The sequence below is a fragment of the Coregonus clupeaformis genome, chromosome 24, assembly GCF_020615455.1.
Source record: "Coregonus clupeaformis isolate EN_2021a chromosome 24, ASM2061545v1, whole genome shotgun sequence".
In the NCBI taxonomy this organism is placed as follows: domain Eukaryota; kingdom Metazoa; phylum Chordata; class Actinopteri; order Salmoniformes; family Salmonidae; genus Coregonus; species Coregonus clupeaformis.
Window position 1 is genome coordinate 2,223,037 of NC_059215.1, and position 26,034 is coordinate 2,249,070.

The window sequence follows — 26,034 nt, forward strand, 5'->3', positions numbered from 1 at the left end:
GTGTCTGAAGGTACAAACTCTGCCTTCCCGGCAGGCCCAGAGTAAATCAAGTGCACTATAGGCCTACCGCTGGCCAATCGGATGGCTCAGATGATCGTGTCTGCAGTAACGTAGCATTCATAAAAGAAAGCTACAACAAAGATGATACTGAGATTTCAAAACGTTTAATACCATGATTAGAGAGAGACTGTCAATGAACACAGCAAAGTAATGCTGTTTTTATGAGTGAGTTCATGTTGAAGTTCAGCAGTGTCACTTTGTATTCAACACTTTTATAAGCCATTAAATGAGCGTTCTTCCTATTTCCACTCAGAGCTACAACATGCACTGCAGCAGTAATGAATGAGTAGGAAAGTGTATCTATAGGCTTGCGTTGTTATTATTAGTGGCTTGGGTCTTTTTTAATATCAAGGAATAATTCATTCTCTCTGTTCATAGGAATAACATGAATTTGTGCATGAGGCAGAAATAATGCGGTCCGACTCGAGTTGCCCCATCAGCTGGAAGACTGTCCCTTTTTGGTCAGTGTCAGTGGAGGAAAGGGAGAGCGGAGGGATGTTGAGAGGCGGACCCTCAGTCTGCTGCTCTCTCCCTCCGCTGAGACTGACCATCAGAAGCAGACACCATCAGCCCAGTAAAATAAAAAGCAAACTATTTAAATATATGCTCACTCAACTGTGCTTCACAAGTAATATAACAACGGATCGATTACCAGTGTGATCATATAGCCTACATCAAATTTAGAAATATAATTTTCAAAAATGGCTCGAACAACAACGCATTGGTAGCAAAGCCAATATGCAGTGATAATGTATTGGGCCTATAGTTTACTCCACAAACCTCATTGCTACAGTACTGTTTTTAATTGGTTAATGTTGCATAGGCTTACGTTGTTAAAAAAACATCTGAGCGGTAGATCTCGGCTTGCATTTTGACTCAGAAAGTGATCTTGACTCAGAAAAGGTTAGTGACCACTGTTCTAGAGTTTTCCCGTTAACACTATCAACATTTCCCTTTACTGTAGCAATTGTGATCGAATCAACGCAATATTAGCCACTTTCAATGCAACATTGAAACAAACAAAATGAACTATGCAAGAGACTTTGTTGTAGGCAGAACGCATCAGAGTAGGATTCTACTGCATTGACACACACTACTCAGCCCGTACTCTACAGAGACCAGTGCGGCATAAACAAATCAGAGCTGCAGTAGGCCTATATGCAAATAGACCATTGCAATATATGGATCTGTGCTATTTACTTTTAACTGGACTGTGTTTACAGCATGAGCGGTCTCACAGAATGTAGGCCTACATTAAACACTACACAGCTATTTCCATGTTAAAATGTTATGGGATGCATTTTATCCCTTGTTTTTGATGGTAGGCCACTCTGGTAGGCCTATAACATGATCAAATAGCCACAGTAGCCTACATGGCCACTTTTTAAAAACTAATTTAAAGCAAGTACAGCCTCAGTGTTCACAGTAAACGTGCGCTGGAAGTTGCACAGAATTTTCACAACGTTCAAGTTTGCGCTCAGCAGACCTGAAATTTGCTCAGTGCCCAAAATAATTAGAGGGAACATTGCTGGTGAGTATGCAGGCCATTGAAGAACTGGGACATTTTCAGCTTCCAGGAATTGTGTACAGATCCTTCCGACATGGGGCCTTGCATAATCATGCTGAAACATGAGGTGATGGCGGCGGATGAATGGCACGACAATAGGCCTCAAGATCTCGTCACTATCTCTGTGCATTCAAATTGCCATCGATAAAATGCAAATTCTGTTCGTTGTCCGTAGCTTCTGCATGCCCATACCATAACCCCACCATGGGGCACTCTTAACATCAGAAACTGCTCGCCCACATGACGCCATACAGGCCGTCTGCCCGGTACAGTTGAAACCGGGATTCATCCGTGAAGAGCACATTTCTCCAGCGTACCAGTGGCCATTGAAGGTGATAATTTGCCCACTGAAGTCAGTTACAACGCCGAACTGCAGTCATGTCAAGACCCCGGTGAGGACGACGAGCACGCAGACGAGCCTCCCTGAGACGGTTTCTTACAGTTTGTGCAGAAATTCTTCAGTTGTGCGAACCCACAATTTCATCAGCTGTCCGGGTGGCTGGTCTCAGACCATCCCGCAGTTGAAACCGGATGTGGAGGTCCTGGGCTGGCGTGGTTACACGTGGTCTGTGGTTGTGAGGCCAGATGGACATACTGCCAATTTCTCATGGTAGAGAAATGAACATTAAATTCTCTGGCAACAGCTCTGGTGGACACATCTGTGGCATTGTGTTGTGTGACAAAACTGCACAGTGACCTTTTATTGTCCCCAGCACAAGGTGCACCTGTATAATGGTAATGCTGTTTAATCAGCTTCTTGATATGCCACACCTGTCAGGTGGATGGATTATCTTGGTAAAGGACTAACGCTCACTAAGAGGGATGTAAACAAATTTGCACACAACATTTTAGAGAAATAAGCTTTTTGTGCGTATGGAACATTTCTGGGATCTTTTATTTCAGCTCATGAAACATGGGACCAACTCGTTACATGTTGCGTTTATATTTTTGTTCAGTATAGGATGGCCCAACTTCTTTCCCTCTTGGGTGCATAGTCAATATGAAGTGCAGTCATGCACAGCAAAAATATTTGGTAGGTATTTTTTGCCTACATCTATTTTTACCCCCAAAATTCCGTTCTCTCTGTTGAGTTTTTTCAGATTTTGCATTTCTCCCATTTTTTCTGGTTTTCCCATATTTGTATCACACTTTAAATAAAAACAACAAAATAAGATTTTCTATGTTCACAAGAATGCTTTAACCACATCAGGGGATGACTTTTGAGGTCTGGGAAAAATCTAAGAACTGTAATTCAGTGAGCATGACCTGCACTGTTTGGTTAGCGGGTTTTCTGTAGCGCAGTAAGCCACGTGATGATTATGTATTCCATATACAGTGATTCGCATTGTGGCCGCCAATGAAATGGGTGGAGTTAAAGGCCTGCAACGCGCCATATTATTCAGAGCCCCATGAAATTACACAGTATACACATTCTACAGACCCTACTGAGTATTCCCTACAATACTTTTACAGCGGGGCACAGAATAGTTCTTGCTCTTCACCGGACAGATGTTGCTCTCCGGTTTTGTGATGAAACAAACGTATGTGTAGTTGAATTTATTCTGCCACTTTGTGACTTGTCTTTTTGTTGTCGCAGACTTATTGTATATCATGGTGGCCTATGAATGAATGGGTTATAGAGCAAACAACACAAATATCACAAAATGGGTAGTAAAATAGCTTTTTTACTGGTTGGCTTGCCCAGTGATTTAAGCCAATATGTACTCCATATACAGTGATTCGCATTGGGGGCATTTATGTGACCTTGGAACATGTTTTCAATACAGGTTAGACACCTTTCTACTATTAAGTGGGGGTGTTTTATTTTTTACATCTTTTGAAATTCCGTGACCCAGACTAAATGTTTTTGTGTTGCTGACGAGATGCTGATCATGTGACGAGTTGGCAAATTAAATGCCCACTTGTGGTGCCACTGGACAGCGAAAACCAACTTAACCTTTATTTATTGTAATTTAAAATGTTTGTAGTAGTTGAGTTAGATTACATACTGTAGCTACCTCAGTCGATATTTCAAATAATTAGCAAGCTCAGCTAAATAAAAATCATCCTAGATACAGCCACGTCTCATAGTCACGTCTTGAGATTTGTAAATTAAAGAGGAATATAAAAATACGAATCGAATGAAGTTTCCCATCTCCCCATTGAATGCTTTTCCAACAGTCTTGAAGGAGTTCCCACATATGCTGAGCACTTGTTTTCCGCTTATCCTTCACTTTGCGGTCCAACTCATCCCAAACCATCTCAATTGGGTTGAGGTCGGGGATTGTGGAGGCCAGGTCATCTGATGCAGCACTCCATCCCTCTCCTTGGTAAAATAGCCCTTACACAGCCTGGAGGTGTGTTGGGTCATTGTCCTGTTGAAAAACAAATGATAGTCCCACTAAGCCCAAACCAGATGGGATGGCATATAGCTGCAGATTGCTGTGGTAGCCATGCTGGTTAAGTGTGCCTTGAATTCTAAATAAATCACAGACAGTGTCACCAGCAAAGCACCCCGACACCATAACACCTCCTCCTCCATGCGTCATGGTGGGAAATACACATGCAGAGATCATCCGTTCACCCACACCACGTCTCACAAAGACACGGCGGTTGGAACCAAAACATCTCCAATTTGGACTCCAGACCAAAGGACAAATTTCCACCAGTCTAATGTCCACAGGTGTTTCTTGCCCCAAGCAAGTCTCTTCTTATTATTGGTGTCCTTTAGTAGTGGTTTCTTTGCAGCAATTCAACCATGAAGTCCTGATTCACACAGTCTCCACTGAACAGTTGATGTTGAGATGTGTATGTTACTTGAACTCTGTGAAGCATTTATTTGGGCTGCAATCTGAGGTGCAGTTAACGCTAATTAACTTATCTTCTGGGTCTACCTTTCCTGTGGCAGTCCTCATGAGAGCCATTTTCAACATAGCGTTTGATGGTTTTTGCAACTGTACTTGAAGAAACGTTCAAAGTTCTTAATTTTCCGTATTGACTGACCTTCATGTCTTAAAGTAATGATTGACTGTCGTTTCTCTTTGCTTATTTGAGCTGTTCTTGCCATAATATGGACTTGGTCTTTTACCAAATAGGGCTATCTTCTGTATACCACCCCTACCTTGTCACAACACAACTGATTGGCTCAAACACATTAAGGAGGAAATAAATTCCACAAATTAACTTTTAAAAAGGCACACCTGTTCATTGAAATGCATTCCAGAGAATACAGAGAACGTGCAAAGCTGTCAAGGCAAAGGGTGGCTATTTGAAGAATCTCAAATATATGTTGATTTGTTTAACACTTTTTTGGTTACTACATGATTCCATATGTGTTATTTCATAGTGTCGATGTCTTCACTATTACTAAAAATAAAATAGAAACCCTTGAATGAGTAGGTGTCAAAACCTTTGACTGGTACTGTATGTATTATAAATGCCCAAAGGGGTCTGACTTTAAATTAAGTACAGCGTCATGTGATAGTCTTTTTGGATGTGTTATGAATTACCGAAGGTGTCTCACTAAGTATTACAGGATACTACATAAAGTGTCAATAAATAGGTTATTAACATTCTGCTGATTTATGAAGGCTCTCATGATCCACAGGTTACTGTAGGTTGTGAGAGGTATTTAAATGGCTTGCGTTTGTGTGTCAGAACCAAGATGATTTGGAGTAGTCCAACCTGAGACTAATGCACCAGGTCTTCCTTTTATGTTCCCATGCTGGAGACCAGGGCTTGATTACAACCTGTTACAATAATGGAAACATTTTGCGGCTGATCTTTCAGCGGGGGAGTGGCCCAGTACTGCACAGTATGGCTAGTTTTTATTGTGTGCGTGTTTGTGTACTGAGGAACATGCAACTTGGTTAAAGAAGAAAGACACTTTCAATTTCTTTAGGTTGGGGGCTTTCATCAAGGTAAGTGTTTCTTGGTGTAACGTCGTCCCCAGGCTATTGCACACACAGCACATATAAGCCTGGGATATCAACCATTCAAAGTTGGCCTTAGTGGGAGTGACCATATAATTCTATAGGAGTGACCTTACTGAGTAAAGTATTTGTCATTGTCACTAGTTAACACTGTCAAAAAGTCATAATTATGGCTAAACCCTCACCATTTCCATAATTTATCTTCTTCAAATTGTATTTTAAACATAACCCTAACCAGGCTCTGTCGTAGCCGGCCGCGACCGGGAGACCAATGGGGCGGCGCACAATTGGCCCAGCGTCGTCCAGGGTAGGGGAGGGAATGGCCGGCAGGGATGTAGCTCAGTTGGTAGAGCATGGCGTTTGCAACGCCAGGGTTGTGGGTTCGATTCCCATGGGGGGCCAGTATGAAAAATAAAATAATGTATGCACTCACTAACTGTAAGTCGCTCTGGATGAGAGCGTCTGCTAAATGACTAAAATGTAAAATGTTGGTCTACTAGACCTTCTGCACATTTGAGATTAGGTGTAATGTGACTAACATGACCTCACTTTAGAGAGTATGCCATTCATCAGGTCCCCCTTTATAAAGCACGTTTATGTCATACTTGACATATTGGGTTATGTCACATTTGACGTTGGTCATTTTGTTAGTTATGCCACATTTATGAACCCTTTATAATGCATGACAAATGGTTATAGCACTGTAACACATTTATGTAGTGCTTATGAAGGTATTATGAAGGCTTTATGAAGACTATAAGCTGAACGTCATTTAAAGCGGAACCGATAAGGTAAATCCATCACTGATAGACATCAATCAAAAACAGTTTTAGAAAGTACTAATGGTTATGGTTGCATGGAAACTGCAGGGCGGTTTCAGGGTGTTTGTTGCGTATCAAATTAATAAAACACTGGTTATTCCCAGGTTATCCAGAAATCCTGGTTGGAAGATTCCCGAATCAAGCGAGAATATGCATCAAATCCAGAAATCCTCCTACTAGGATTTTGGGAGAACATGGTCATTTTGAAAATGTTACAGGAATCTTGCAACCCTAGTCCTTACGATAGGTAACCCTTTGACCCCCGACCTCTACCCTTTGACACTGTGCATTACCCAGAGGGTGCGTCGGAGCTCGGCGTCAGGCAGCTCCGTGGCCAGCTTAAGGTTCTCAAAGCTGATCCTCTCCCGAGGCCTCTGGTTCCAGGCAAACAGCACAGCCAGTTGGAAGGTGGTCACCTCCAGGTCATACTGGCCCACCTCATTCTTAAAGGTGATCTGGATAGAATTACATAGAATGAATGACAGGATCTGTATGGTCTGGACAGAGAGGAGGCTGGAGGGGTGAAGGCGCAAGAGGCGATAAAATAGACTCCTGGGCTGACCCACCCCCTAGGCACTCCTGTGTTTGTGTGTGTGGCGCTTTACACTCACAATGCCATTGGACATGAGGTGGTGCCAGTGCAGTTTTCTGCCACTGTGGTTCTTTTTGTAGAAGTCCTCCACCTCTGGGATCAGGTCCTCCAGCTCGGTGGGCAGTGACACAAACACCTTCTCTGAGCTCCGCGACCACGCCCCCGCATTCAGGATCTTGATGTTGACAGAGTCCGCTGCACAAGAGGAGGGGGATTATTACATTATGTCTAATATACACACAACGGAGAAACATAATATACCAGTATAACTACTAATTCATTGTTTTACACAATATATTTGCCACATTTGATCAGTTTCTAGAATGAAAGATTCCCTGACCAAGATGGACATCATTTTTCGTCACATTGATGAAAAGCCCATGTTCATTCTAGTGTTCTATTTAATTATATAATATACACTTTCAAGTACTTGAGCTGTGCTTTTTTGGGGGTACTGGTAGTGGAGCCAGTTGAATAGTACAAACTCCAAGTGAAATTCCGAACCCAAACATTAAAGGACTGTATCAATAGAAGTTGTATTACTTTTCACTAGGTCTCATCCAGCCACGTACAACAAACATTATCCCCCAAACGTACAGGTAGACAGTTGCGATTCCTGCTTGAGCCAGAAATACCAGACCTGCCAACCTCACCAGATGGCTAAAGGAGTCATTTTGGCTGCTCATTATTTTTTATTACTCTGCCATTTTTTAAGTCATGGCCCCCTCCGTCCTTGACTTTACCTAAATAACACACTGCCGTTGTTAGAATCTAAATAACATAAACAGAACTGGAGTTATATCCAGTTTTAGGGGGGCATGTCATTTTATGAATGTTTTCCCCCATTGCCTCTCCTCCACCTGACGGTAGAGCCTGCTCCACTCCTTCTCCCAACAGTGGAAGGTGCCATGCCCAGTTGATATTCACCCCGATAATTGCCTCGAAACTGAACCCAAACTATACAGAAACTAATTTCAAACATAATTTTAAAAACAAATATGGCCAATATATAAAAGGAATGAACGATGCATAATTATGTAATCAGCAATTGTTAATGAAGAACAGGGCGGGCCATTCTATTGTGTTGGTATATTCTAATTATAATCTCAAAATGGTATGTACCCTATATCAGTCCACCAAACCCAAGCAGTCTTATCAGTCTTCTCTGGCCTTCCCTGCCTGCAGATAACCAATTTCACTGGAATGTGCCTTCAGAGCTTCAAACTAATACATTAATATACACAGCAAACACTTCCTTACTCACATGCGAACACACCTATACAACACTTGCACACAAACAAAATTCACACTCATTCTCAAAGACTTGTATTTGTGTACAACGTGGACATATTATGATGCTATTTGTTTTAAATGTTTGCATTTGATTTGACTTTTATTATGGTCCATAATATAGTTTCCATAGTGTTTTAATTATCCTTTGTATACTTTCTAGAGTATTTGCTACCTTTTTTATATGACCCTGAATGTCAAACGTGTATATGAGTGAGAGCATGTGTAACTTACCAATGGCAAGAAGACCAAGATGCTGTGCTGCTACAAGATCTGAATTAAAACGACTCCGATGGTGGCGAAGAAATGAGTCATGACATCTGATTATTCTTCTGATTCTGAGCTTTAGCCTGAACCTACACCTCTGAGGCCGAAACTCAAAAAAGCCAGAATAGTGTACCTTGAGCAGGTGCTCACACCACCACCAAATGAAACGGTGAGACAGGAAGGGACAGCACCGTTTGGATAGAACAAGCCAGTGACAATTCTACCGTCCGATTATAATCACTGAGAGAGCAGGCCCTACATCTCAAGCAAAAAATAACACCAACGCACTCACCAGCTTTCATTGTTTATGTGACATGGAAACACTGCCTGGGGTCTGTCTGTTTAAGAGCTGGACGCGTTCATTTCAATCCTATATGTCTGGGGAGCATTCGGTGGAAAGAGCATGTATATGGAGAGCTTCTGGTCAGACGTATGCGACAGGGTTTCCGTTAGGAACATGTGGCGCCGGACATTTGACCGGCAGCATTTAAAAATTTACCAGACATTTAAGAAATGTACTGGACCCATATGCATTGGTTGTGTAACCCGATTAGGGCGTCCACCCACGATTCACAGAAATCACATTTAGTTTATGGTAATTCATCTTAACAGAACATGCAACTCGGATGCAACAGCGTGCGTCATTCTTACCGAATTCCGATGAGCAATTTGAAGATAGAATACATAGGCGGCGCCTCCATAACGCTAGGGGAAGCTAAGCTTTCCCTAAAAGGAAATTGGCAAAATGATATAGCCTAATTAGCTTACTCCTGTCTACATAGAAATAAATACAATAATTAAAAAAATTGGCTACAACAGCAGAAAGCATGATTTGGCCACAGAGGATCATTAGCTTCTTAAAAAACACTCAAAGGCCAAAATTTGCATTGAACAAAAGGTGATTGAGTTATATTATTAGCCTAAATTATGACTATCCAATCTAATCATCACATTAGGAATAGTAGGCTGTGTTATACCAGTCTGCAAATGTGATGATGCATGGAATGCTTTATTATAAAAGGTGAATTTTTATGGTGAAAATTAGCTTCCTCAAACTTGAAACCCACACGCCGCCTATGTTAGAATAACTGTCCACATTTACTTTTCCTCAGCCAATAAGACGAGTAACGAACAGCAAAATCACTAGCCTATGTCAATCTACTATACCCCATAGTAGAAAAGTTGACCTATTCTATTGGTCTATTCCAAACAGACTCTGGGACAGTTGTGGGACGATAGATCCCAAATCCATCCAGCCAGTAGGCCTATAGGCTACATCCAAAAAACTTTAAAAAGCAAATGAGGCTCATGCAAGAGATCAGAACGTTTAGCATAAAATGTTAATTAACCATTATGTCTTCACATTATTAGCGGGAACACACCATTGTGAGCGGTTTCATGTGACAGATCAAAATATCTGTTAGATATTTAGAAAGAGGGGAGATCTAAATATGCAACAACAAGCATGGGTTGCAAATATGACTAGGATTATGCCTTTGGCTACTGGACAATGAAAGAAAGAGGATTTGAAAACCAATCGAACAGAGAAAAAGACTACTGGTTTCAATGGCATATGGAAGTCTTTATAAAATAATTGCCTGCACGTTTGATTGGATTTTGGCTAGTCTACTTTGAAGCAATGTAAGAGGAGCCTCATAATATGTAGTAAAACGGTCAGGTTTCAAACAATTAAATATGTTTACAAAATGCATACTGCCTCCAGCTCATTGCAAAGTGGTGTGTGATGCACTGAAGCCTGCCTATTTGTCTATGTACTTAAATGGCTAATGGGCAGCATGCTTCAATTACCTGCTGAGAATTTTAAAAAATATTATCTATTTTTATTTTTAAATTGTGGCCATTGTTTTTGTTTTTACACGCCTTTAGAATTGTTGCACAATAATTGGGCTTATTAACGCACATTTCACTCGAACAGAAAAAAAACCCGCTGTTTGAGCTGTATCAGCAGCTCTCGCGCTACATCGACTGGTATTTAAATACATTAAATAGGCTAAAATGCATTACTTCGCAATGGGATTTATTTTGGCCAGCAGCAATTTTGGCCAATCAGCTTTTCATACATTTTTTGCAGCCAAAAGCCAGCTATTACTGGCTAACGGAAACCCTGGTATGGGATGCCTTTTCTTTGGAGAAACCATGTCATGGAATCACTTCAGAGAGATCATGAGTTACCTCCTTTTTGATGACGAACAAGAACACGAAGCCTGGAGACAAATTCGCCATGGTATACGACGTATAAATAATGGTCTATTGTCATAGTGACAAATTATATTTCCATTATTGCTTTGTGCTGATTTTAACTATTTATCAAGCATACTTGGCGCTTATGATATTTTGGCTACTGATGTTTTCATTATTTTACCATGCGTCTTGTCTTGGTGGTTGGGGTATTTATTTAACTTCCATTTCCTGTAACCTAGTCTTAAATTATATCAAACATTGTGGAAAACACAGAAGTCTTGTGTTTGATTCTAAATGAAATTGAGGTGGTCTCAATGACAGTAACATTTTTCTAGGTTAAATTTAGGGGTAATGATAACCCAATTAATAGGTGTCTTTATGTGGATAGTTTAGTGAACATGTAAACTGGCTTCTTAATTTTGTTTGGGGAGACAATTTTGAATAATTTAATAACTGGATGCAATGTAGCAGTCTAGCTTACTTTAGGCTATTTGGAATATGAAACAACTGAACTAGGCCTATATGAGCTTGTTTCAGATCTCCATGCCTGACCTAATCCATCAAGTTAGGTCTGACTACTAGGCTGCCATTCATTCAATATGCCTTGTTGTCATTGGTGAACTGACTATCACATCATTAGCAGACTACTGTTGACATACAGCTACAGTGCATTCGTAAAGTATTCAGACCCCTTTACTTTTTTCACATTTTGTTATGTTACAGCCATTATTCTAAAATGAATTAAATAAATGTTTTCCTCAAAAATCTACACAAAATACCCCATTATGACAAAGCAAAAACAGGTTTATAGAATGTTTTGCAAAATGTATAAAATAAAATAAATCTGAAACACCTTTACATAAGTATTCAGACCCTTTGCTATGAGACTCGAATTTGAGCTCAGGTGCATCCTGTTTCCATTTATCATTATTGAGATGTTTCTAAAACTTGATTGGAGTCCACCTGTGGTAAATTCAATTGATTGGACATGATTTGGAAAGGCATATATCTATATAAAGGTCCCACAGTTGACAGTGCATGTAGGAGCAAAAACCAAGCCATGAGGTCGAAGGAATTGTCCATAGAGCTACGATTGAGGATTGTGTCGAGGCACAGATCTGGGAAAGGGTACCAAAGAATGTGTGCGGCATTGAAGGTCCCCAAGAACACAGTGGCCTCCATCATTCTTAAATGGAAGAAGTTTGGAACCACCAAGACTGAGCAATCGGGGGAGAAGGGCCTTGGTCAGGGAGGTGAACAAGAACCTGATGGTCCCTCTGACAGAGCTCCAGAGTTCCTCTGTGGATATGGTAGACCCTTCCAGAAGGACAACCATCTCTGCAGCACTGTACCAATCAGACGGAAGCTACTCCTCAGTAAAAGCCACATGGACAGCCCGCTTGGAGTTTGCCAAAAGGCACCTATAGAGTCTCAGACCATGAGAAACAAGATCCTCTGAAACCAAGATTGAACTCTTCGGTCTGAATGCCAAGCATCACATCGAGGAAACCTGGCACCATCCCTACGGTGAAGCATGGTTGTGGCAGCATCATGCTGTGGTTATGTTTTTCAGCGGCAGGAACTGGGAGACTAGTCAGGACCGAGGGAAAGATGAACGGAGCAAAGAACAGAGAGATACTTGATGAAAACCTGCTCCAGAGCGCTCAGGACCTCAGACTGGGGCGAAGGTTCACCTTCCAACAGGACAACGACCCTAAGCACACAGCCAAGACAATGCAGGAGTGGCTTCGGGACAAGTCTCTGAATGTCCTTGAGTGGCCCAGCCAGAGCCCAGACTTGAACCCAATTTAACATCTCTGGAGAGACCTGAAAATAGCTGTGCCGCGACGCTCCCCATCCAACCTGATAGAGCTTGAGAGGATCTGCAGAGAAGAATGGGAGAAACTCCCCAAATACAGGTGTGCCAAGCTTGTAGCGTCATACCCAAGAAGACTCAAGGCTGTAATTGCTGCCAAAGGTGCTTCGACAAAGTACTGAGTAAAGGGTCTGAATACTTACGTAATTGTGATCAAGTTTATTTTTAATACATTTGCACAAAAGAAACCTGTTTTTGCTTTGTCATTATGGGTGTGTGTAGATTGATGAAAAAAATTAAATGGTCTTCCATTTTAGATTAAGGCTGTAACGTAACAAAATGTGGAAAAAGTCAAGGGGTCTGAATACCTTCCGAATGCACTGTATGTCAAGAGGACAGATCAACAAGTGATTAATTAACATAGGCCTACCAATCTTTAACAGTCTAACATAACTTTCTGTGTAGGACGGTATTAGCAGAACAACTCTCTCTGCCATGTCTGTTTCCATCCACACAGCGACGCAAACTGAACTACCGCAACACCACACGTTCCCTTGCACCTACTACCATTGCGGCGATCAAAGCATGTGTTCTCGCTTAGTTGACTAAATGTTGTAGCTAACTACCTTAGTCGTAATGACGCCTTAGCTAAGGCAACAACTACAAAATAAAAGTAGTTCTGTGCTTGAGTAACACATACAGTGCCTTCAGAAAGTATTCACACCCTTGAATTTTTCCACATTTTGTTGTGTTACAAAGTGGGATTAAAATAGATTTCATTTTCATTTTTTGTCAACGATCTACACAAAATACTCTGTCGAAGTGAAAAAATATTCTAACATTTGTAAAAATAAACGAATAAAACACTAATATACTGTATCTTGATTAGATAAGTATTCAACCCCCTGAGTCACCACATGTTACAAGCATACAGTGGGGAAAAAAAGTATTTAGTCAGCCCCCAATTGTGCAAGTTCTCCCACTTACAAATATGAGAGAGGCCTGTAATTTTCATCATAGGTACACGTCAACTATGACAGACAAATTGAGAAATAAAAATCCAGAAAATCACACTGTAGGATTTTTAATGAATTTATTTGCAAATTATGGTGGAAAATAAGTATTTGGTCACCTACAAACAAGCAAGATTTCTGGCTCTCACAGACCTGTAACTTCTTCTTTAAGAGGCTCCTCTGTCCTCCACTCGTTACCTGTATTAATGGCACCTGTTTGGACTTGTTATCAGTATAAAAGACACCTGTCCACAACCTCAAACAGTCACACTCCAAACTCCACTATGGCCAAGACCAAAGAGCTGTCAAAGGACACCAGAAACAAAATTGTAGACCTGCACCAGGCTGGGAAGACTGAATCTGCAATATGTAAGCAGCTTGGTTTGAAGAAATCAACTGTGGGAGCAATTATTAGGAAATGGAAGACATACAAGACCACTGATAATCTCCCTCGATCTGGGGCTCCACGCAAGATCTCACCCTGTGGGGTCAAAATGATCACAAGAACGGTGAGCAAAAATCCCAGAAGCACACGGGGGGGGGACCTAGTGAATGGCCTGCAGATAGCTGGGACCAAAGTAACAAAGCCTACCATCAGTAACACACTACAGACGTGTCCCCCTGCTTAAGCCAGTACATGTCCAGGCCCATCTGAAGTTTGCTAGAGTGCATTTGGATGATCCAGAAGAGGATTGGGAGAATGTCATATGGTCAGATGAAACCAAAATAGAACTTTTTGGTAAAAACTCAACTCGTCGTCTTTGGAGGACAAATAATGCTGAGTTGCATCCAAAGAACACCATACCTACTGTGAAGCATGGGGGTGGAAACATCATGCTTTGGGGCTGTTTTTCTGCAAAGGGACCAGGACGACTGATCCGTGTAAAGGAAAGAATGAATGGGGCCATGTATCGTGAGATTTTGAGTGAAAACCTCATCAGCAAGGGCATTGAAGATGAAACGTGGCTGGGTCTTTCAGCATGACAATGATCCCAAACACACCGCCCGGGCAACGAAGGAGTGGCTTCGTAAGAAGCATTTCAAGGTCCTGGAGTGGCCTAGCCAGTCTCCAGATCTCAACCCCATAGAAATTCTTTGGAGGGAGTTGAAAGTCTGTGTTGCCCAGCGACAGCCCCAAAACATCACTGCTCTAGAGGAGATCTGCATGGAGGAATGGGCCAAAATACCAGCAACAGTGTGTGAAAACCTTGTGAAGACTTACAGAAAACGTTTGACCTGTGTCATTGCCAACAAAGGGTATATAACAAAGTATTGAGAAACTTTTGTTATTGACCAAATACTTATTTCCCACCATAATTTGCAAATAAATTCATTAAAAATCCTACAATGTGATTTTGTTTTTTTTTCTTCTCATTTTGTCTGTCATAGTTGACGTGTACCTATGATGAAAATTACAGGCCTCTCTCATCTTTTTAAGTGGGAGAACTTGCACAATTGGTGGCTGACTAAATACTTTTTCCCCCACTGTATATATAATAGAAAGAAAAGTGGACCCAGCACCCTCCCTTGGGGTACCCCGCAGTTCAAGATTTTGGGTACATACAGCTACCTGGTTTACCTGATAGGGCCAGCTTGTTGTGTTTGTGACACTCTTTGAAGTTTTGGTTGAGGTCCTCGGACACCTTGATGTCCTGGAACATCCGAGCCAGCTTATTCACGTAGTCAGCCGGCATGCCTACCTCCTGCAATCAAGGGTAGGGGACATTGGTGACGTGGTATAATTTTAAGTACGTGAGGTGGATCAAATGCACACATAGGCAGTCTCTCCCATCTCCGTCTCATAAGACACTAACACGCATGCACGTACCCACCTAGGGCTGTGGCGGTCATGAAATTTGGTCAGCCAGTGATTGTCAAGCAAATAACTGCCGGTCTCACGGTAATTGACCGTTAATTAACATAAACACCTTTATAATCTCCTGGCTTCCACGCATAGCCTACCAGCCACTCATGCATACCTTTGGAACATCCATTTAATATTGCCTACACCATCACAATAAATCCATTATTTTAGACAGGTCTTAAGAAACATGATATGAAGAAAATGTAGTCTATTTCAGATAAACAGAATAGCATCCTCAGAGTTGTCCTTATGTTAGGCCCTAATCTGGCTATGCCATATGGATGTGAGCTACACTAGTTCCTTTAGCAAACAAGATTTGCTTAGAAATCCATGCCATTATTTTATAGTATGAAGAATATAATTGAACATACCTGAATAAAATAGAAAGGATATTTTCTCCAAGCAATTTCAGAGGGACTGCGCACATGCGGCTATTCTGTGTTGAGCGGTTAACAAAGAAACAGGTCCTCCTATTTGCTTAAATTTAGAGTTATTTATGCAACTTTAGTTGTGATTCAAACGATATATGTATATACACACTACCGTTCAAAAGTTTGGGGTCACTTAGATATTTCCTTGTTTTCTAAAGAAAAGCAATTTGATCAGAAATACAGTGTAGACATTGTTAATGTTGTAAATGGCTATTGTAGCTGGAAACGGCTGATTTTTAATGGAATATCTACATAGGCGTACAGAGGCCCATTATCAGCAACCATCAGTCCTGTGTTCCAATGGCACGTTGTGTTTGCTAATCCAAGTTGATCATTTTAAAAGGCTAATTGATCATGAGAAAACCCTTTTGCAATTATGTTAGCACAGCTGAAAACTGGCCATTTTTACATTTACAATTTCACAAGCACTTGATAATATTCTCACCCGTCAGACTATTCTTAATCTGATATTTACATATAGCTTACTAATAAATGTGTGGAATTAGTTTTGATTAGAATGGCCCACAAAAAAAGTGTAATCAGCAGCCTGCACTCGAATAGCGAATGGAGGTTACGTGCAGTTACGTTTTTAATATGCAAACATAGGCGGCGCGTCCATTAGGCTAGGGGTCCCTTTGATGCGGTGAAGTTGTCCTGTCCCCTTAGCAGAAAAACACCCCCAAAGCATAATGTTTCCACCTCCATGTTTGACGGTGGGGATGGTGTTCTTGGGGTCATAGGCAGCATTCCTCCTCCTCCAAACACGGCGAGTTGAGTTGATGCCAAAGAGCTCGATTTTGGTCTCATCTGACCACAACACTTTCACCCAGTTCTCCTCTGAATCATTCAGATGTTCATTGGCAAACTTCAGACAGGCATGTATATGTGCTTTCTTCAGCAGGGGGACCTTGCGGGCGCTGCAGGATTTCAGTCCTTCACGGCGTAGTGTGTTACCAATTGTTTTCTTGGTGACTATGGTCCCAGCTGAATGATGACTATCCAATCTACTCATCACCTTACAAATAGTAGGCCATCTTACAAGTCTGCAAAGATAATGCATGTAATGCTTTATTATAAAAGGTGAAAATTCTTCCCCAAACTTGAAACTCACGCGCCGCCTATGTATGCCAGTTAGGCTACACCGGTTATAAAGCAGATTAATGTGCTTCATTTTAAGAATTGAGCAATAAAAATAGCAGCATGAGAAAACTGGGATCCTATTTTAAAAAGTGGTCAGTCAAAACTCTGTTTTCACACGCGATTGCGCAATGACTGGGTTTATAAGAACGCGTTTCACTAGGCTCTGTAGGCTATGTGATCTCTAACCGTTTTCCAAGGGTACTAGGCCTATAGGCTACGTTTGCAGTTATTTGGCCACTTTGTTGTGATACAAACCTTACCGAAACATATAGGCCTATGGGCTAGGCTACATGACGTGTACAACTATAATTTAGGAATAGCAATGCGCTGTTTCTTGCCTTACTGCACACACTGGTCATCATTCACAAGTGATAGTCACCCATGAGACTATTCTTACCTTAATCTTGTCTTTACATATACTAAATAATATATATGTGTGAAATTAGTTTTCATTTATCGGAACAGGAAAAAACAAAACAAAACAAAAAAACAAAAAAAATTGCGAATGGAGGACGCTCTACCCGTGGTTAATTTTCATGCCAGCCAGGTAGGCTACACTCCTGTTGTAAAGCAAAGCAATGTGTTTAATATTAGGAAAGTTTAGAAATACATATCAATTTAGTAGGCCTAGCCTATAGAAAGCTGATGGGATACTATTTTTAATAGAGGCCATCCCCCCAAAAATGTGCTCAACATGAGCTCATGGGCTCTCATTAAGTGTTTGATTTTCGAATACATTGTCAGAGTGATTAGAGGGACAATAGATTGCTGAGTACGAGGCCATTAGCGACTGGCAATTAGCAAGTTTGGTAGGCTACTAATGACCATCAGCAGCATCAGAGCAGCCATTGCGGTCATGACTGGTGACCGCCAGTGTGGCAGTAATACGGTCACCGTAACAGCCCTACACCCACCAACACACAGGTCGTACCCTGAGCCACTCCACCATGTTCTCCTCGACTTCGCTGTCGGCGGAGATGTCCAGAATGAGGCGTCGGGTCAGGTGGGCTTTGTGGTAGCGCATGAACACGTCTTTGTTCTGCACGTACTTCAACACCAGCAACTGCAGGAGAACACACACATAGAAAGAACACCACTGTGCAATCAGGGTCGTATTATAGTAATATATTCCATTTAGCAGACGCTTTTATCCAAAGCGACTTACAGTCATGCATGCATACATTTTTCGTATGGGTGGTCCCGGGAATTGAACCTACTACCCTGGCGTTACAAGCGCCATGTTCTACCAACTGAGCTACAAAGGACCACATTCATTAGCGCACACAGTAGCAAACATTTTTGAAATGAAAAACTAAAACAAACGTTTCTTATTGGACAAGTTCAGGTAGCCCTGTTTTCTTCTATTTAGTGTCTAATGAACATGACCCAGCTTAGATTGTCCCGTCCAATGAAGAAACCTTTAAGTGTTTGCAGATCTGAAAATAATACCTACAGGTATATACATCGTCACTCAGTACCTGCTAAACGAAGAGAGAAATACAAAGTATAAACCAACGACTACACTACAAACATAAAAAAGGGGGGGTGGAGGTTGGTGAAAGGGGTGAGCGTTGCAGAGTATATGTGAGCCGAGTTCATCGCTCATGCGCCATTTCCTTTCCTACCGCTCTGCTAAAAACCGCTCCACGCTAAAAAAAAAAAAAAAAACTCCCACTACAAATTCACAACATTCTTTAAAATCACTATTTAACCAACACCTATTTTTGTGACTACCTGGACCTACCAATTGGTTTTAAAGTATTGAAAGCAAACCATATGGATTTAAATGAAAAGTATTTGAATAAACATGAAAAGGTGAATGTAAGAAGCAAACATCACTTCAAATAGGCTACATGTCATACTAAAAACAGCATATAAACACTAAATAGGTCAGGAGCCAGACAGGAAGCCTAAAAAGGAACGAAAATGAATACTTTGTTGAAGCACCTTTGGCAGCGATTACAGCCTCGAGTCTTCTTGGGTATGACGCTAAAAGCGTCTGCTAAATGGCATATTATTATTATTATTATTATTATTACTACTACTATTTGGGGAGTTTTTCCCATTCTTCTCTGCAGATCCTCTCAAGCTCTGTCAGGTTGGATGGGGAGCGTCGTTGCACAGCTATTTTCAGGTCTCTCCAGAGATGTTCGATCGGGTTCAAGTCCGGGCTCTGGCTGGGCCACTCAAGGACATTCAGAGACTTGTCCCAAAGCCACTCCTGCGTTGTCTTGGCTGTGTGCTTAGGGTCATTGTCCTGTTGGAAGGTGAACCTTTGCCACAGTCTGAGGTCCTGAGTGCTCTGGAGCAGGTTTTCATCAAGGATCTCTCTGTACTTCGATCTGTTCATCTTTCCCCTCAATCCTGACTAGTCTCCCAGTCCCTGCTGCTGAAAAACATCCCCACAGCATGATGCTGCCACCATCATGCTTCACCGTAGGGATGGTGCCAGGTTTCCTCCAGACATGACTCTTGGCATTCAGGCCAAAGAGTTCAATCTTGGTTTCATCAGACCAGAGAATCTTGTTTCTCATGGTCTGAGAGTCCTTTAGGTGTCTTTTGGCAAACTCCAAGCGGGCTGTCATGTGCCGTTTACTGAGGAGTGGCTTCCGTCTGGCCACTACCATAAAGGCCTGATTGGTGGAGTGCTGCAGAGATGGTTGTCCTTCTGGAAGGTTCTCCCATCTCCACAGAGGAACTCTGGAGCTCTGTCAGAGTGACCATCGGGTTCTTGGTCACCTCCCTTGACCAAGGCCCTTCTCCCCCGAGTGCTCAGTTTGGCCGGGCGACCAGCTCTAGGAAGAGTCTTGGTGGTTCCAAACTTCTTCCATTTAAGAATGATGGAGGCCACTGTGTTCTTGGGGACCTTCAATGCTGCAGAAATTTTTTAGTACCCTTCCCCAGATCTGTGCCTCGACACATTCCTGTCTCGAAGCTCTACGGACAATTCCTTCGACCTAATGGCTTGGTTTTTGCTCTGACATGCACTGTCAACTGTGGGACCTTATATAGACAGGCGTGTGACTTTCCAATCAATTGAATATATTACAGGTGGACTCCAATCAAGTTGTAGAAACATCTCAAGGATGATCAATGGAAACAGGATGCACCTGAGCTGAATTTCGAGTCTCATAGCAAAGGGTCTGAATACTTATGTAAATAAGAAATCCATTTTGTTTATTTTTGCCAAAAAACCTGTTTCCGCTTTGTCGGTATGGGTTATTGTGTGTAGATTGATGAGGATTTTTTAATTTTTTAAATCCATTTTAGAATAAGGCTGTAACGTAACATGTGGAAAAAGGAAAGGGGTATGAATACTTTCTGAATGCAATGTAAACATTTCGTTGTATTAAATCATTATAGTCTATAAATTGCGCATATAGGCTGTGACTGACTTAGAATTAAATACAAATTAAATGAAAAATGACTTATTAGTGCCTTTAAATTCATTTTTAGAATTCATTTTTAGAAACACGAGTTTGGCCAGTATGTGGCTTCAGGCTCATGCGATGATGCCTGGACAGCCAGCCAGCAGCAGAGAATATCCTCTCCACACTTGCAGAGCCACTGAGGATGCTAAACACCCTTAAACATTTTTTTTTGCCTATAGGTAGTAGGCTTAAAGGTTTTTAGGCAAAATAACCCGATCAAAACGGAAAGCTATTTGAACGTGGGAATATGGCCTATTTTATAGATAATAGAATGAAAATTAACAAAACATTTAAGATATCTGATTTTTACGTTATAAACACTTTGCTACGATGACACAGTTAACTACCCACCTCGTTCCTTTCTTTTAGCATGAGCACATAGTAAGTACACCATCATACTTTTGGAATAAGTGTCTTTTCAGATTTCACAATGATTCTTTAGTTGTGGATGTTTCATGTAGCCAGCGTGTAACAACTGCCAAATCCTGCGCGTAGAACAATGGCATCCGGTCTATAACCTAACAGTTTAGCACCATACCAGCATGTGGCATCCAAGCCTTACACATAACAGTGGACTCTACATCACCACACTCCCTCTCTTGCTCCTTATCTTGTTTAAGTCACCTTGATTTAACACCTGTGTGTTTTATCAGTTTCTTTATGAAAATATTTAACGAACTCCATGACAGTAGCTGAAGCAATGGGCTACTAGCAGCACACAAGTAGACTACAAATGCATGCTGGGGTGGGCATGCCCTGAGCTCCTGAAGTGAGCGCTACTGGAGCGAAATTGGAGCAGGCGAGAAGGCCGACGCTCCAGCCTTTAGAAATCTCACTCCAGTCAAATTGGGTTCCGCTTCTCGCGCCGCTCACGTACTCTTGAACGATGGAAAGGTGAAAGCAACATGGTAGACGCTCTCCACAGCCCAAGGCCGCTTGCACACTGATTTTGTGTCAATGTTTATTTTTTATTTTTATGGGAGTCATCTGTTGCTGGATGAATGACAAGTGATGATGATTGTCTGACAAAAAAACACACAAACTGAAAATTGTTGACTTGAGATGTACTTAAAGTACAATAACAAACAATGATGTACACTTCGTCAAAAGTTTGGACCCACCTACTAATGGGCTTTTCTTTATTTCAAATGTTTTTTATATTGTGGAATAACAGAAGACATAAAAACTATGAAATAACACATATGGAATCATGTAGTAACCAAAAAAGTGTTAAATCAAAATATATTTTAAATTTGAGATTCTTCAAACAGCCACTCTTTGCCTTGATAACAGCTTTGCACACTCTTGGCATTCTCTCAACTACCTCATGAAGCTGGTTCAGAGAATGCCAAGAGTGTGCAAAGCTGTTATCAAGGCAAAGGGTGGCTATTTGAAGAATCTCAACATGACTCCATATGTGTTATTTCATAGTTGATGTCTTCACTATTATTCTACAACGTAAAAAAAAGTGAAAATAAAGAAAAACCCTTGAATTAGTAGGTGTGTCCAAACTTTTGACTGGTACTGTACATCACATACGATTTCATCCGAGTACGCCCGAGTGTGGCCGTAGCCTTAAGGAAAGCTTGCTGGAGTCATCAAATCATTACGCACACACACACACATACACTCCTCCCATACACGTACCACTTCCTTGAGCTTGGCCTCGATCTCCTCGGATGCAAGTTTCTTGCTCAGCTGGGTTTTCCTCAGCAGCATGTCACAGTAGTTGGCCAGCAGCTCTGGACACTTGGACTCCGGCTGGGTCTTCAGCCCCACCCTGACAGACAGACCGTGCAGAGAAAGTAGAGCAGTGTCGTAAACACACACATTCACTCATTAACTAATTAAGCAATTAAGAGTTCAGAAGTAGTGTAAAAAATTGTATTTCAAAAAGTAGTCGTGAAAAAATGAAAGATCACCCTCCTGCACCTTGTTGAATGCTCCCACAGTTTTATCAAGAGCAACGTCAATAAAACTGTAGGAGCATTCAACAGTTTGCTGGTATCCATCTTGAATTCAGTGAAGAAATGAAAGCATACAGTAGAACACAGAGCGCCTCTTACCCTTTCTGCTTCAGTGGTAGTTCCAATTTAAAAATAGTAGCGTCGTTCACAACTGCTTTGTAAGCCTAAGAAAAAAACACATATTACATATAGAGTGACAACCATCAACTGCAAATACTGTGCATAAATTAATTGACAAACGCTGAAGGAACGTTGGGCTTTTATTCATTGGCAATGTTGAATCAATGTTGGAAAAACTTTGTGCTGACCTTGTCTCTGGCTGTGAGGAAGCGAGGGTCGTCCTGAAAGGCATCTTTCACCAGCTTACTGAAGCGGTTGAACAGGGTGAGAAGCTGCTCCACGTACTTCTCAGAGTCCTACACACACACGGATGCATGCACACACAGAAAAATACAAAATCAATGGAATGTTCCTGTCACCTTCTTTCAGTAAATACTATACAAAAGTAATATGCATGTATTTGACATTTCTGTTAGAGTAACATATCTGTGCATGTGTGCGTATGTGTGAGCATGTGTGAGTGAGCATGAGTGTGTGTGAGAAGCTTGTGTGTGTGTGTAGCACTCACCGAAGTGATGGTCTCGGCGGAGGCCACCATGTCGGCCAGCCCAGCAGACATGATGTGGTCCTCTAAGTCCTTCAGCATGGGCTCGATGCCACTAGGCACCTTGTCCATCAGAGAGAACATGAGATGGAGCTCTACAAGGAGGAGGAAAGCTACAGTCAAACACTGTCCATGGAAAGCTACTGCGGATAGTGTCTATAGATTATTGTGATCTACTTCTAGATTATAGTATAGAACAAGGGGTATGCAGCAGCACTTGATGGCCAGATTTGAATAACCCGTATTTAGAGGTTGGTTTCCATTGACTGATTCTCCAGTCACCATGCTTTTTAGTTCAGGACTAGGCTTAATCTGGGTCCAGAAAACCGGATCAACTTTACAGTCAAATGTATATTTCTATATCTTACTGCTATACACCAAATAAACAGACGCTCCACAAAGACACATATTGGTTAATACTGACACATAAGTAGGTAGACTCCTGGTTAAAACTATCAGGACACAAACAATACATGGTGGGTTTGTGGTCAGACACTGATGTTTAGGGGGTGATGTTGACAACATGTTGACTGACACACACGGAATGGGCAAAGGCAGCGGTTGGTTGGTTGGTTGGTTGATGTGGACAAATTGAAACAGGAAGTGGAGTGGAGGAGGCGAGGTCATTTCCTGGTTTGCAAACCTGAGCTGGCAGAGCCTTTGGTGCCGGGAACGCTCCGGCCGTACTCACTCTCTGTCTCGTTTCGCTTGATCATGCCTGGACACTCGGCCAAGATGGTCTCCTTGAAGGACGTTACCAGGGCGTTCACGCAACACTCCATCAGCTGAGGGGGGGGAACAGAAAACCATGGGTTGCTCATCTCTTCATCACACAAATCATATTTCAAAATTCTAAGTGATTTGAGGCCTTTTTTTATATCAGCAGTTGTCACAAAGTGGATTTACAGTAACCCGGCCTAGAACAAAGAGCAAGCAGAAGCACAATGGCAAGAAAAACCGAGAGAGGAAGAAACCTAGAGGGAAACCAGGCTCAATCATATCAATAGAAGGGTCGTTCCACATATAGATTACATTTTGCGTCCCTTTGATATTTTAAGTAGAATTTGTGCACCAATATTGAATTTTAACCCCTAGTCGATGGACGTACCCGTGTCAATCTTATTAGCATAATTTAAAGAATCCCCATCAAAATCAGTCCATTTAAGCTAGAGATGTTTTTTGCATGGGCTACGTCTCAATCCATCGCATTCGCCGAAGTCGGCCTTCCACACCTGCTGTGGAAGGTGGCAGAGCTACAACAGTGTTTGTCAAACCAGGAGACATTCGGGAGAAGAAAAAAAATCTAAAAAATAAATAAAAAACGACTTCTCACGGAAACATCTGTAGCGTCCGAACGGTTTAGGCTACAAACTAATATGAAAAACATGAGAGACTCTCACGAACCAGATGGTGTTCTCCGTTTAGCTCTACGACCACAACAAGTGTCATGGGACTCGTCTGAAGGTAACCCGGTACCGGGTAGAAAAATGAATGGAAGTGAATAGGCCATTTCCGCATCAAAGGTATACGAGTCACTCCCCCAAAACATGTTTCCTTTGACTGTTTTTCCATGTATGAATCTTAAATTCAATGTGTTTCTATGGGCTAATAGCAGAAAGGCCAAATTCAATGTTTAACCAAATGTTTTTATATATCTATCTACAGGGGTCCTAAAAATCCAAATCAAATAGCTAAATTATCCTTGGTATGACCATCCTGGGCCCTTAGATTGTAGTGGGTGAATTTTAAAAGCTTGATATATTAAAATGAAGTGCCCCGTAATATAGACCGCATGGATAATTAAATTGATCACATTTTTTATATTAATAAAGACTTTCTAAAAGGGCCAGAAATCTGCATTTTGACATCCCTCGTCATGATTAACGCACTTCTAGAAAGATTTTAACCCACTTAACCCCAAAACGTTTTCAACATCATTGCAACGCGAAGGCTCCCCCACTTTAAAGACAGACCGTACTACAGCCCATAGTATTCACACACAGTCATTCTGAAGATTAATATATATTTCATGTGATCAGTGATTCATTTACGTCTGTCCCTCATTTTAAGGTCAACCCTGTTACGTGAACTGAACGCTCGTTTAATATATGTATGTATGTATGTATTGATTTATTTTAAGAAGCATTGAACATATAATACACCAATCATAGTGTAAAAGCACTACTCTACTCTTTTTGGCCATTGCCTGGTGTTTTGTGGTGGAAAACTGAGCGAGTTGAGCATTAAAACACATCAACCCTGTTACCCAGATAGGCTAGAAATGTTAACAATTAAAACATTTTTGTGAAGCTTGAATTCAATTGCCCCTCCCAATAACACGCTTCCATTCCCCCTGCCACAAGGGTAATTATGGCTGATTTAAGATGAACACCTTAACCCTGTTACTTTAATGGCACTTTTAGTTTTTTTTTTTTTACCCTCTTGAGATGGGAAAAAATGTTTTAATGAAGTTGAACTTTTTTTGTTTTATATGTTTACCAACTTAAACAAAATGTGCTTTATTCGTGTAATGACCCATCAGTAAAAACGGTATAAACAGTCATATGGTTGCAGTAGCACCTCAGTTTCAAAACATTTCGTGCTCTAATGAATATGCCCCTGCTCTGAATGTGAAAGCTCCCCCACTTTAAAGACAGACCCTACTACAGCCCATAATATTCACATACACAGGTGGGGATATACAGTGAGGGAAAAAAAAGTATTTGATCCCCTGCTGATTTTGTACATTTACCCACTGACAAAGAGATGATCAGTCTATAATTTTAATGGTAGGTTTATTTGAACAGTGAGAGACAGAATAACAACACAAAAATCCAGAAAAACGCATGTCAAAAATGTTATAAATTGATTAGCATTTTAATGAGGGAAATAAGTATTTGACCCCTCTGCAAAACATGACTTAGTACTTGGTGGCAAAACCCTTGTTGGCAATCACAGAGGTCAGACGTTTCTTGTA

At 41.3% G+C, this 26,034-nt stretch overlaps 1 protein-coding gene across 5 annotated transcripts in view; it reads right to left on the reverse strand.

Annotated features, from left to right (window-relative positions):
• LOC123481193 (cullin-5-like) overlaps positions 1-26,034 on the reverse strand; it is a 35,688-nt gene that overhangs the window by 3,780 nt on the left and 5,874 nt on the right. For 2 of the 5 annotated variants that reach the window (XM_045206970.1, XM_045206968.1), the window contains exons 8-16: positions 23,701-23,842; positions 23,022-23,152; positions 22,702-22,809; positions 22,493-22,557; positions 22,074-22,218; positions 17,927-18,058; positions 15,140-15,263; positions 6,992-7,167; positions 6,674-6,835 (exon numbers count right to left, since the gene is read on the reverse strand). In XM_045206970.1, the coding sequence (XP_045062905.1) occupies positions 6,674-6,835; positions 6,992-7,167; positions 15,140-15,263; positions 17,927-18,058; positions 22,074-22,218; positions 22,493-22,557; positions 22,702-22,809; positions 23,022-23,152; positions 23,701-23,842 (1,185 nt within the window). The remainder of the gene's footprint in view (positions 1-6,673; positions 6,836-6,991; positions 7,168-15,139; positions 15,264-17,926; positions 18,059-22,073; positions 22,219-22,492; positions 22,558-22,701; positions 22,810-23,021; positions 23,153-23,700; positions 23,843-26,034) is intronic. The other 3 variants (XM_045206972.1, XM_045206971.1, XM_045206969.1) reach the window with 3 other exon arrangements.